The 14,806-nt window shown below is 41.6% G+C and overlaps 1 protein-coding gene across 1 annotated transcript in view; it reads left to right on the top strand.

Moving 5' to 3' along the window:
* Window positions 1-14,806, top strand: part of ptgfrnb (prostaglandin F2 receptor inhibitor b) — an 82,340-nt gene that overhangs the window by 20,450 nt on the left and 47,084 nt on the right. The window contains exon 5 of the mRNA XM_049570713.1: window positions 2,551-2,979. Within this exon, the coding sequence (XP_049426670.1) occupies window positions 2,551-2,979 (429 nt within the window). The remainder of the gene's footprint in view (window positions 1-2,550; window positions 2,980-14,806) is intronic.

Raw genomic sequence — 14,806 nt, 5'->3', positions numbered from 1 at the left:
GTTTGTTACATGTCTGAAGTATGTCAGTATGTTACAGAGTACAAGTCGGGGATTAAACTAATGTCAGAATGGATTTTGTTACTCGTGGCTCTTCATGACAGGAAACAGCTTTGGAATCGAGGCAACATTAGCAGCATTAGCATAACACCCCCTGATTTTGATACTGCGTTTTTTGCTGCTCATCCTGAGTCCAACAATGTTACAAAAAAGCAACGCTGAAGCAGACTTAAAGGAACACTTCAACCCCCCAAATGACCATTTATATATCAATTACTCACACCGTCTTTCGTTGAATTCATGAAGAAAACATTGTTTTTCCTGCATGTTGAATTAAGAATCCAAAAACAGAAAATTCTTGATGGATTGGATAAAAAAGGGCTCCGCTTTTAACAACAGCAAAACAATATCAAAATACCCCTTTACAAACTCAGTTTAGTTTAGTTGGACGCAGGTGTTGGACCCTAATGACTTCAGTTCATCAAAAAAATGTATGTTTTTGGATTCTTCGTTTGCCATGGAGCCATGTGAGAAAAGCAAAGTTTGCTTCAGAAAATCAATGCAACACAGGCTGAGTAATTGTTATATACTGTAATTGATTAGTTGGGAGGTGGTGTATTCCTTTGAAGCAAGCAACCAAAGCAGTGGTTCCCAACTAGTGGGTTGCAGGCCAAAAGTGTGGGTCCATTCTAAATGGACCACAAGTGACTCAAGAACGTATCAAGTTTATTAAAAACATACCTCATTTTGAAGTACAGTGAATTTCTGGCACAGAGCTTTTATTTTGAAGTGCTATAGAGTCAATGACTAACAGACAGAGAGAGCAAACTAGCTAATGGCATGCAAGTATGACGCTGAATATATTAAAATGTGTGGACCTTGAAATAATGAGTAAGGAGATATGTGGACCCCGTGGCTGGACCAGTTGGAAACCACTGCCCCAGAGTGCTGTTTGACAGGTGTTTCAGCCAGTCGCGCTCAGCCGTGGTGGTTGGTGCTTTGTTGCCAAGCCTCAACTCCATTTGAAACTGTTAACTGAAATAGATGGTAGCAGGTGGTTAATCCAGGCTGCAGAGGCTCCCTGTAAAACCTGAGGGTTTTCTTTGTCAGAGGTTTTTAAAATTGTAGAGGGCGTGGAGGGAGAGACAGGAGGCGTAATTAGTGTCAGAATTCACACTCCTTCCCTGAGTCATAACTCAGTCATATCTGGACACACAGACGTGAGCTAATTCTAGCTAATGTGGCATACTTTTATTGGTGCCGATTTTCAGACCCTGTGGGTTGCAAATGCTTCGTCCAGGTGATTGTGTGCACCATAAACTTGGCATTAAGGGGTTCCCTGCACATCCTTAACAGTAATTATGCCTGAAGTAGTAGTGCTGTAGTAATAAGATGCTGGTGATAATTATTCTGAAGGGAGCAACAGATAACCCTCAAATCTCAGACTTGGTTCCTGATTAAAAATGAGGTTACACTGGATGTGTTTCACTGCTTCCTGTGCTACTGTGCTGAATGTGAAGTGATAGTGGAATAAAATGAAGGATGAGGAGAGAGGGAGGGACGTGGGAGAGTTCCCTCTCTGTTGTGCGGCTGTCTTTATTTTAATGGCATCCTCTCCTCTGTGAGGCTTTCTCTTCTCTCTGCCTCGCTCTGTCCCAGGATGCCTGTGACCCTCAGTGTCTGTCTTTCTGTCTTATTCTGTCCTCAGAGAGGCCCCCTGCGCTCACACACTCTCTCTCACTCATTCATTGCGGTTGCTGTGGTCACCGTATCTTATATCTTTCTGGGCTACCGTATCCTCTTTAAGTGCTGGAAGACACCCAGTGGTTTGTAATGAAACTAGAGATGAGCAGCACACACACACACACTCACACACACACAGATCTCAGGTCCATTGTGTGCCAGTCAGTTCATATTGACTTACCGACTTGAGTAAAGAGGATGAGAAAAGTCAAACAGAGTGGGCTTTGTGTCTTTTGTCCTTTTCCAGACACCATACAGAGAGTCTTCCACACATACTGATATCTAGGTTGTTACTGGAGACCGTGTCCAAACCCCTGATCATACAGTTTAAGATGCACAGAAAAGACCGAAAGGATTTTAAAGTTCTTCTTTAGCGTCACTGCTGAGAGGATGTTGTGGGAAACCAAAAGTACACATGGGCTTTTCTCTAAGTCGCTGACATTTATAGATGATTGTCTTATAAGATCCTTCACCTGCGTCATGTCCAGTTTCAAACTTTGCTTTCATTTGGATAGGATGACCTTTATGTTCAGCTGTATGGAGCGGTACTCATTGGATTTTTGTCAAGGGAACTATGGCGATGCTAACTTCTGCATCGGTCTACAAATAAATGTCATCCCTGCACCACTGTGCAAATTAGTATCTAAATTTTATTCTTTTTATTAACTAATTAAGTGTTATGTGACACAAAACTGTAGGACTTACTAAATCCCAAAGCACTGCTTGTTAACCTTTTTTAGTATATCGCCTGTGTATATTGCATGTACACTTAAGGATGACTGATGCTGTCTCTGTCTGTGTCCTCTCAAGGTCAGTCCCTCAGTGTGAAGGCGTCTCCCTCCTCCTCTCCCTCTTCCACATCTCTGCTCCTCTCCCCCGGCGAGACGCTGACTCTCCTCTGCTCCGTCGCCGCCGACAACCTGCCCGCCCTCGCCCTGGAAGTGACCTGGCTGGCCGACGGCCGCGACATCGTCACCATGGAGCGCAGCGGGGTGGTGATCTCCAACACATCCTCGAGCAGCGCGCCGGGAAAGCGAGGGGAGGCGAGCCTGGAGCGGACGGGATCTGGAGAGTACAGGCTGGCAGTGAGGGGGGTGAGCGGGGAGGACGGAGGCGTGTACGCCTGCCGCATCCGAGCCTTCATCGAGAAGGGAGGAAGGAGCTCGGGAGGAGGGGGGAGGTGGCACATGGCAGCTGAGAAAACATCCAGCCCCGTGACAGTGAAGGTGGCGCAGATCAGTAAGTGAAACTACTGCATGGTTTTTTTATTTTTTTATTCTTCACTCTAAAATATCCAGATAATTAATGAGACATAAAAACATGAGCTGCAGAAATCAGATCAGCAGCATAAAGAAACATTTCTGCCCAAAACTGAAAACACTCACATAATTATGACCTCATAGATATAACAATATAGCGTAATATCATAAATACTCCCTCAAAAATGTTGTCACTATGAATTTTATCTCCTTATTTGACTTCCTGGGCATCTCCCTCATCAGTATGAAGTCAAACTATATTTATTCAAGTTTCTCAGGATCACTCTCGTCATAGATTTAATGATTTTTTAGCAACAAATGGAAATACAGTTATGTTTGGCGCTGATGGCTCCACTCTTAAGATACTCCCTGGATTAGACAAGGGAGCGCAATGCAGGAAACCCCCACTGGGTGTACAAGCGTGCGCCCAAAGTAAGACATAAAATACCCTTTTAACCTTTAAGCCATGTTAGAACTCTGAATTTAGGAAGGTGGAGGCTGGGGTGGAGGAGGCGAAGCTTTGCCAGCAGCAGCAGTGGTGTGAGGCCGCATTGGTGTAGCAGGGTTCAGTGAGTAGGAGGCCATATTTAAATGAACCACCCTGTTGTGAGAATGGGCTGTGATTGGTGTGTGACTGATTAGAAGCAATGATCCATCAGCTGGTTACAGCTGGGGCGTATCACTTCCCTGTCCTGCTTGAACTAACACAAAGCTTCATTTTACAAGATTACATTTGAACACATCATGAGAACGTTATAATTGACCATCGCCTAATAATTGTTTTTACTGAATAGAGCTTGAAAGCATCATTAACTTAACGCAGCCTCTGTTAGCTGTTAGCTCAGACCACCAGCTGCTAACTGCTAATGTTGATGGGCTCCTTTGTCCTGAAGGTTTCCTGGTAAAAATCTCTGTTAGTCCCAAACACGTTTTCTGTTCTCCCTGGTACGCTGTTAGTCTTGAGCCCTGCTTTTTAACCTGTGCAAAATGGATGTGACACAACAGAAAAACATCAGCCACTGCCATCTGTGTACGTCATCTTTATGTGCTGATATGATGGTGGCAGTCAACAAGGCGAATATCGGCCGATACTGATGTTTGCCCTATAAATCGGTGCATCACTACGTATAATTTCTCAAAAGTGTATCTTAAGAAAAGCACCAGTAGTCACCCCTAAACTATTACATCATCACTATCAAGGTTTGTGGCCCAAAATGTATGATTTTGTCTAAATGGATCGGCATTTCTTGACATCAGAGTGGTTTGCCATTTGTAGCAGCCTCCGTCAAAGACTTGTGTGTGTGCATGTGGACAGCTCTGATTTCCAACACAGAGAGCTGGAAGACAAAGTGATAAATAGTGGATGTAATTGACCGTGTGCATATTGTTTCTGTATGATTTCCTGAGTTGTGGATGTGCACCAGTGCTGCGGTGCCACAGATGAATCTGGAGTCTCAAGGGGGAACTCTTTAATCCTCTAGTCAGCCTGTCGACTCTCACTGCGAGGACGATTGATTAGTCATGCCTGTCCTGCACTCTGCTACCTCTGGGTATGCGGTTTGTGTGTGTATATATATATTTCTGTGTGTGTATGTGTGTGTGAGATGCTCTGATCCTGCCTCCAAAGAGCAGTGGTGTCAAACACAGTCGACACAGCGATCAATTACTGGCATGGTGGGTGGTCTCCGTGTCTGTCTGTCTATTTCCCTCCCTCTTGCACTGCATTTTTGAATTTTACATCATGTTTGGGAATATAGTCGGCTCACAAGGTTATGTATTGGATACGCAATTAGATATGGAATTAAGTGCTTTCTTTCCCTCTAAATAAACATAATGATCACAATTAGGATGCTCCTTCACACCTTCAGTGTTCAGGTCTTCTTTGATTTAGAATCTTAAGAAGGAGGCTTCAGTCAGCCCTGTAGGAACAATGATTTTAACTGGCTTATCCAGCACGGTCTACAAATATTTGTTCTTAAAAGGTGACTTTGGTATTTCTTTAACCTGGGCCCCCTTTTCCCATGTCCTCATGTCTAGATGACTAATGTTAGCTTGACCAGGCTAGTTGGGTCAGATCATATGATGAATGAGAAACCGACGCTGGAGAAGCATTTAATATCCTGGCGATATGATTTCTCAGTAGCTAACAGCCACAGTGGACAAAGAGTTGTTGATTGGACAGAAACTGTGGCTCGTGTCTCTGGAAACATGCTGAACATTTGAGACAGCATCACCTAAATGCCTCTATTACATGGCTGCACTTTAATGTGCATCCAGATCGTCCATAGAGCGAACTGCCACTGCTGCAGGGCCACAGAGAGCTGCTTAACTGTGTGAGACTTGACTTCATAAGCATGAGGACTTGAACTGAATGTGAAAAGCGTAAACTTCAGAGAGGCACTAGAGGCATTCTAGTTTCTGGTTTGTTGACTGAGTTGTATTGGCCAATCATGTTTGAACGGGCTTTGGTTGCATGCATATAAACGGTCAACGTGGAGAGCGAAAGAAACACATTAGGCAAAATGCCACCTTAGGACCCACTGGCTATTATCTGACGACAGTTTACCTTTTTATTAATCTGTATAAAGGCTATCTGAATATAAATGTAGAATATAAATGATTATGAATATAAATATGAATGAAAAATATTGTCATACCTATAGTTGATGGGTCCTGAGATTGGGAAAGGGGCAATCAGTTGATTGCAATCTGCAACCTTGTCACTCGTTGCCACTGAATCCTGCTAACTGAGCCTTAACGTATACATTTTATTACATAAATGACACGTGTTCACCAAAAACATATTAAACCATGACCCTAAAACCAAACATTGGATGTTTTTTGGTGCTTTTACGCCCCTGTATTAAAGACCCAGGTTAGCTTTAAAGGAGCTCTGTGGTGATGGTGATGGAGAGACAGGCGGATTGAAGGTGTGTACTGACTGATCTGAACGCCAGCTGCTGTTGTGTCATAACAGTTGGATTTCTGACAAACTCCCAATTCCCAATGAAATGAATGAATTGGACTTAAATGAATAAATAAACACTTGTTACATAATGGCGTTTGGTTCTGCTACAGTACTATATTTAATGCTTTTGGGAAATCCCAGGAAGTGTCAGATTGACTAGCTAAAAGTTTAATGCGAGCCGGAGTGTCATTTTCTTCTTGTCCCACTTTCTTTTTGGGGTAAGCCGTGGTATGAGAAGAATAAAAGACTTTTAATGATATTTATGGAGTCCAGTTTGCTTTGGTGCGTTCTTGGCAGTAATATCGGCAGTTCAGTTCAAAAACACCTCACAGTGCTTTATTCCCTCTGAAGAGTTAGGAATGGACGGGTGCCACATGATGCTGATGTCAAAAAGAAAACGAATTTAAGTATATAATAACATGTAATTCACCCATAAATCCCTGCACATCTGATCATTGATCAGTCAAAATCTTCTCTCCTCTTTAATTCAGTCATGTCAATCAGGAAATTAGATGTAAAACAAATAAGGGAACACTTCTTTTGATGGAGATATATTTAAGAGTTTCTTTCAGACTTTTATTTTTTAATCTAATCTAATGTAATCTGCCTTTTATTTTAAATATTGTTGTTTTTTCATAAATGATAAAATATTGGGGATTTCTTCCCATTTATGAGCAGATTCTACCTCCTTCTTTCAAGGGTTTGACTGCTCTGGGTTTCGAAGGGTCAGTAAGAGCACTTCTGTTTTACAGTTGCAGTTTTTTTGCGCGTTTTTGGACAAGCATGTGACACTAAATCTGCTTTGACACTCACCAAACCCAGTCAGTGCAGAGGGAAACACAACTCACCTAACAAACTAAATCAGAATAAGTTAAATGTCACTTTATAAAATACAGTATTTTAAATGAAATCGATTAAAATGTCATGGCAGCCTCGACAGACTATATCTGACATGTGTGCTCAGGGACCACTTGACTGATATCTGATATGTCAGAACTGACTGACAGACTGTAATCACCTCCTTTACATCTCTTAACTGCGCTGTCATTTCCTCTCTCGCGTGTTTCCTCCATTGTTTTTGCTGTGACCTCCCCGCTCACAGCTTCCTCTCCGTTCGGTTTATTTAAAAGTCCTCAAACACAGAAATAGCATGAACCTGACTTTAGGTTCAAGGTTCAAAGTTCGAGATTATTCATCATTTTATAACACAGGGTTGCACAAGTTGTGTCTGACTCACAGGATGGAGGCTGTGGGCATGAACCTGCCATTGGCAGCCTGTTCCAAATTGAACTCTCCTCCCCTTGCACTATATGTCAACATTTTGTAAGGGCGCTGTCACTGCATTAAATAGCCTAAATTGATGTATTGATAAATCTATATTTTAAACGACACACGTTCATCATTGCACATTTTATTTTTGCATATATAGAACTCTGTGAACCTTTATAAGAAATATAACATGATGCCGTGACTTTAAAGTTGCCAGGAAATTAGAAAAAAAAAACAAATAATAGCTACGTTCTGCAGAAATGACACCAGCTTTACCATTTAATTAACCACAGTAGTTTCAGGAAGAGAAACACGTCATATGGACAGTATTTTTTTTTGATTATTACTGTACATGACGTCTGCATTGGTTCTAAAATAGCAGATCATTAAGTGTAAATCCGTCCATTGGCTGACTTGTCTTTAACCAAAATCCGTCACCCTCAGAACAGTACAGAGTGTGTTTTCTGGCTGAAGAGCTGTAAAGAGTCCCACATCCTGTACTGTATGTCAACTGGAGCCTTTAGTTAAAAAAACAGCCATCTCTTCTACATGCACAGAAGATTCCTGAAGCCTCGAGCATCCATGTTACATTTAGAAATATCAACCAGGCTTCATAGACACACACACACACACACACACACACACACACACTTATTTAGAGAGAGGACACAGCTGAAATATCAATGAGCGTGATCCAGAACATTTTGTCAATCTCTGCCGTGTGTATGTGTGTGTTTGCATGGATGATAGTGTGCACATGTTATCTGCATACTTAGTAATGTGTGTGTGTCTGTCGGGCATTTTACAAGTGTGCGAGAGTGAAACTAGGTTTGTTGAAGGCTTTCTCTGGAGAGTAAATGCTGCACACACATCCACGCTTCAAACACTGTCTTTATCTGTGCATGTGTGTGTGTGCGTGTGTGTGTCCCACATACTGAGGGTATGAGGCTGTTCTTGCTGGTGGAACTCCTACATTTTGGCCTGGGGGTATACATTCCTTCATACTTCGTCTGCCGACACACACTCACACGCACTTGCACACCATGAGAGCAACATTTCTAATTGACTGCAGCTCATATATTTCATCCTCCTTCTATGAGCTTTAACTTGGTGTGTTTGTGTGTCTAAGTGTGTGTGTGTGTGTTGTCAACCAGTCCATTCCGATTCTATTGATGTATGGCCTTGAGGTTGCCCACTCTTCCCACGATGCTTTGCTGCAAGCACAGCCTACAAGGAAGCACAAACAGAGTTGGAGAACTTGTTTAGGAGCTCCCCACGGCACAGACGCACACACAGACACAAACACAAACACACACAGAGCTAAAGAGGGTGTAATTCCTCTCACCCTTGGCTACACTTCCCCTGTGTGTGTGTTGTTGTGTCAGCTGGAATTGTTGTCAATGGAGCCACTTCACTCAAAAAAGGACTGCTTGTATTTCACACAAGCTCATATTTCTTATTTTTCATAGCTTATCAGAACATTTATGAATATATACAGTTGATATAAGCATGTCTGTATGTTTAAATTTTGTGTAGACATGGCTTTTTGCTCATATTTACTTAGTATCAGTGGCAGATTCTTACTGCTCGAGCTGCTGCTTTCACACCAGCTAACTATGAACATGGGAGCTTGAATGGAGGTAATGTTTGCACTCAAGCTATTGAAAATTTATTTCATAAATGTAGCTGTTGTTTTCTACAACATGTTAACATTTGTGCTTAAAAGTGGAACAAGATGATGTTTTATTTATTATTATTTAATGTTTATTTCACCAGGTAAAGACACAGTTAGATTCAATATAATACAAGTCTGCATTTGTGCTGTATAAACGCATTTATAGATCCATAGTCAGAGTATCACTTATGGCGGTTGTTATGCTCCCAGTTTGAAGAAGCAGACAGGAGTACTGCCACAGAAGCTTAGCGATGTACCATTCTCGGAACCCATCAGCTGTATTCGGCGTCTGACTTCTGGACTACAAACAGCTCCTTGATTGGAGCACTTGACTTGGTGGGTACATTGTTGTTATTACTGATAGAAATGGTGGATAACACTATGAAAATATCACCCAAGTTGTAATAATGTAGAATTATCCTTTCAATTAGAAGTCTAGAATTCGCCACAGTGTGTTAAGCTGCAGGGTTTTTATGGTCTCTAATTCTCTTCTTCACTTGCAGGGATTCTTATAGTTGTTATAGTCTAACGTTCACCCTTTCATACAGTTTGACTCTTTTTGAACTGTGGATCGAACAAGGAAAGGGATGCCATATGTTGATTCATTAAAAGTGGAGAAACAGGGTACAAAAGGGACAGGTGGCTGTCTGTTTCTAGTATAGTGTAGCAGTTTGCTTTCAATTAGCCACCAACCATCAGCCTCTAGGTATGCGAGGCAGAGGCGATTGATCCCAGGCCCAATGTGGAATTGGCTCAAGGATCGGCTCAGGTCGTCCCATCAATCCCCCGAGCCTGGTTTTACCTTCAGCCTCTTCATTGTATTGTCCATATTTAGCTGTCAGGCTGTGATCTCAGATGTATACTGGAAATAATCCAATTCTTTTCTGTCACCATGCTGGTGGAGAACACAGAGCTAGGACACTTAAACCAGTTGATCTTTTTGCAGTCACTTCCTTTGAGCAGCGAGTAGAAAATTACCAGTCAGAAATCAGGTTTCTCTGCAGCACGGCTGGGTCTCACGCTACGACATGATGAGGAATTCAAGCGATATGAGTGGATCCCTGTGTTGAGCTGCTCACACTCACTGAGCGAGGTCACACCCCCACTCATTTGGAAGTCCTCCAGCATGACTGATAGGAGACCCCGAGACCTCGGTGCAGACATCCTGAAGGGACTGTGTCTCAGCTGACCTGCGAGGGCCAGGTGGAGCTCGAGGAAACTGTGAGAGGGAGAGATATTAAGCAACGTGTTTTGGTCCTCGTACAGCATGGAGTATAACCAACAGTGCATATTACAGCTGCTCTCATCAGTGATTGTCTCTAAACAGTGTTAATAGATAATAATGTTTAAAAGGGATCGATCATAGTGACAAACCCACAGAGAAAAATGACCCAGCTCTGCAGTCCTCTCCATTTTAAGTCATCATTTCAAAGACTTGCATAAAGCAGCTTTACTGCACTCTTTTCATTCGTCCTGCAGTGTGAGCAGGGATTACAGGATGTTTATGGAGTATGGGACCCTCACCAGATGTTCTGACTGTTGGTGTGGGCGTGTCCGTTCAGGTACCAGAGAGACGGTGAAATACAATCCAGAAATTCCAGTTTGAGTTAAAGATCACAAGTTTGAAGGCTCATCGTGTCAAAACACTGCACAGCAGTTTTGTAATGCTCTGGAAAGTTTTCATGGTAGATGTTATTTCATTTTTCCGCTTTCTAGATGAATGCAAGGTGAATGGTAGACATTGAAGTGAATGAGGGGGCTCTGTTCGTTCAAATTGTGCTGCTATCAGTCCTTATTTTTATTTGTATCACTCTGCCTGAACAGGCTGGTCAGTAATCTCAAAGTGTAACTTCAGCATCTCTCAACCTGGATCCTTTTTTCCCACATTTTTGTGGCCATCTCCGAAGCCACCAGACTCCATTTTAATAAACACAATTTTTAGCATATTCAGAGACAGCATATTTTCTCATTTAACTGAGTGAATTAAGGATTTATTTCAACCAAAACCAGAGTCGGTGATTGTTGGAAGAGTGAAAACAAAAACCAAGGCGGCTTTTGTGAGTTTTATTTTGTTCCGAATGACGTTGAACAAAGAGTTTTTTTATGATGATAAAATTACTGTTTATTTAAATGGAGCCTGGTGGATTTGACGATGCCGTTTTCAGGGCTATTTCTGGTTAACCAAAAGGATCTTTTTTTTTTCTTTTTTTTTTTTAAATTACAGGCAAATGATAATACAGAAAGCACAGATCATGACATGACATATCAGAATGAAAAACAAAACAAAACAAAAATTAAACAAAAAGTTTGACTTACACAGACCAAAATGGAAGAAAGGAAGGAAGGTAAAGGACATTTAAAAGTTAGTAGTATCAAATCGGTAATTCAAATGATTAAATTGATAGTACTAGTAAAAACTCACCCAATACTTTTACACAGGTTCAAAAATACTTAAGTTATCCTTTTTTTTAAAGATTATTTTCTGCCTTTATTAGATAGGAAAGTCTAGTGTGAGATGGGGAGCGAGAGTGGGGATGACATGGCAAGGACAGAGCCTTTGTACATGGAGCGCCCACTCTACCAGTTGAGCTAGTGGGTGCCCCATGAAGCTATCCTTTAATGTTGGTGGTTAGATTCTCCCTCCTGCCCACACGTTGAAGTCCTTGAGCATGAAACTGAATCCCAAATTGCTTCTGATGTGTTTTCATGTGGGGGAAAAAACTCCAAGTTGTTTCCTGTCAAATGAATGTAAAGTAACAATCTTTAGTCATGCTAACGTTAATTCATACAGGATTGACTGATGAAAACCACTTAGCATTTTCCTTCCCTAAGGACACAGTTTAAGATGCTTCCTGCAGCTCTCCAGCAGTTTCCTAAACTCGGTAAAAATCTGTCCTTCAGTGAAAATATAAAGCAGCAGAATTAAGGAGGCTGTGCGTCGCCACAGGCTGTATGAAGCTCCAGTCTGTGGTTCTATGATGTTTAGCATCTATACTGTGCAGTTGCTGGAGAGCTTCCACCTTAATTCACTTCACCAGCGCAGAGTGTGTGTGTGGAGCAAATGTTGGCATGATTTTCACACTTCCTCATCTATTATTTGACGAGTATTTATTATTTAGCCTTTATACATACTGTATATATCATGCAGTGCAGCATGACAATCTTGGACAATTTTCTGAACATAGCATGTAGCATTAAAATGATAAATAATCTTTCATTTTTTAAATGTTCAGTAATGAATATCAATATTTATCTGATATTGGATGAGTAGAAATGGCTTTCTCTGTCTAGTAACAACATGAAGTCACTGGGAAGCCTGGCATGGGTAGTAACAGATGACTGTGATCTGTCTGCACACACAGTAATCTGATTACATGTTGTTTTAGCTGTAATCTATGATGTAAAATGTACATCTGTTCAGTGTGTGTCAGCCAGCACTTCCCCTCCGTCTTGGGAGACACAGAGAGTGTTGACAGAAAGAGGGAACGGCTCGAGTGGCTTGTTCATATCTGGTTTTCCGATCACACGCACACACAGACACTGCACACACACGTCTGCACACTCCAGTGAAACCAGAGCGCCTCACATGCCTTTGGTTGTTTTGGCAGAAAACAGCATTTCTTCTGTTCCTGGAAGCGGCTAACTCAGCCGTGGTTGGGAGTTGAACTCCCTGCCTAGCTCAGTGGCACTGTCGCTGCCAAGGTTAGCGGGTCACTTTCTTCTGTTCTGCTTATTAGCAAACATATTATTATGGTGGCATACAGCCCGCATGTTAATGAGCTGGAGCTGAAAACACACCAGCCAAACACGTTCTAGTGAAAGCCTAACTACAAGCCTTCCTGTGTGTGTGTGTGTGTGTGTGTGTGTGTGTGTGTGCTTTTGTGCTTTTGTTGCTACAGACATAGCTGAAGGTGTCCTAAACGTGCATTAAAGAAATACCCCCTTTGGTTGCTCCAATATAAACATGTCCCAAGCTTGTCTCAAACTGTTGGGAAATAACTACTTTTGTTCCTACAGGCACAGTTGAAAAAGTCCCAAACTGATTTTGAAACAAAACCCCATGTTTGTTACTACAAACACATCTTAAATTGTCCAGAACTGTCATTAAAATACCTGCTATCATTGCTACAGGGACAGCTTGAAATGCACCAAACTGTCTTAAAAAAAATGCTTTTGTCACTACCAACATGGCTGGAGATGTCCTAAACTGTGGTTAAAAACACCTGCTTTTGTAGTTATACACATGGCTGGAAATGTTCTAAACTCTGGTTAAAAGTCACCTGCTTTTGTCACTACAAACATTACTGGCAATGTCCCAAACTGTGGTTAAAAATCACCTGCTTTTGTCGCTACACACATGGCTGGAGATGTTCTAAACTCTGGTTAAAAGTCACCTGCTTTTGTCACTACAAACATTACTGGCAATGTCCCAAACTGTGGTTAAAAATCACCTGCTTTTGTCGCTACACACATGGCTGGAGATGTTCTAAACTCTGGTTAAAAGTCACCTGCTTTTGTCGCTACACACATGGCTAGAGATGTCCTAAACTCTGGTTAAAAGTCACCTGCTTTTGTCACTACAAATGGCTGGAGATGTCCTAAACTCATATTTAAAATTACCCGCTTTTGTCACTACAATAATGACTAAAGATGTCCCAAACTGTTTGAGAAGCACCCGCTTTTGTCACTACAATAATGACTAAAGATGTCCCAAACTGTTTGAGAAGCACCTGCTTTTGTCACTACAAACACGGCTGGAGATGTCCCAAACTTGCGTTAAAAATACCCACTTGACCACTAGACATGTCCCAAGCTTTTATGAAAAAATGCCTGCTTTTGTCACTACAAACGTTTAAGAACTATCATGAAAAAAATACCTGCTTTTGTTGCGACAGGCAGGATTGAAATTATCCCTAACTGTCGTAAAGAAATAACCACTTATGTTGCACATGGCTGTAAATGTCCTGAATTGTTGTTTAAAAAAAAAAAAATAAATAAATACTTCAACTGTCGTTAAAAAATACCAGCTCCTGTCACCACAGGCACAGCTTGAAATGTCTGGAACTGTTGTTTAGAAATACCTGCTTTTGTCGCTACAGACATGGCTTCAAATGTCCCAAACTGCTCTAAAAAATACCCGCCTCTTTGCTAAAACCAAGGCTGGACAAACTCTCATTAAAAACCACCGACTAATGTCTCAAACAGTGGTCTACTGCAGTTTTCTGCTTGGCAGCCATCTCACATGGGTGTCACGACAATGTAACATCTGTAACATCTGTGGTTTGTAGAAATGTACAGTGCCAATATTCTGGCGACTCAGCTGCTTTTTTACTATAATACACTGAATATTTTGGGGGTTTTGACTGTTGGTTAAAGTAACAAAGCACGGGCACCATGGACTCCGGGAGCTTCTGAGGACATGTTTCACATTTTGCTGACATTTTAATCGTTTATTAATTGGGAAAATAATTGGTAGATTAATTGACATTGAAAATAAAACAGTAGTTGTGCTTTCGCTCTCTTAATTGAACAGTCAGCGTGTTCGCTAATGATTTGCTCTGTGAGGAGCAGAAAAATAATGAATGAGATATCATAACGTTTGAAAGCAGTCAGTGGCAAATGAAAGTCACCATTACACCCACTGCAAACTAACTAAGAGCCTCTAACCAAGAGCGGCTTCTTAAAATGAACACATGCAGCGCGATGCAGATGAAAGCAGTTTGTTGTGTTATTGACATTGACCTATTTTTCCTCACTCTGCCTCCCTGAGCCACGCGCTAATAGAGCCTTTTCTTCTTTTTAAAGCTTGTTTTTACACAATTTCTGCTCTGCTAAACTCTACAGAGTGCAGAATGGCCGGAAGAGCAGCTCAAGCTATGAGTCTCAGTTGTGTGA

This window comes from Epinephelus fuscoguttatus, linkage group LG24, assembly GCF_011397635.1.
Source record: "Epinephelus fuscoguttatus linkage group LG24, E.fuscoguttatus.final_Chr_v1".
NCBI lineage: Eukaryota > Metazoa > Chordata > Actinopteri > Perciformes > Serranidae > Epinephelus > Epinephelus fuscoguttatus.
This window is presented reverse-complemented; position numbering and strand designations above follow the sequence as displayed.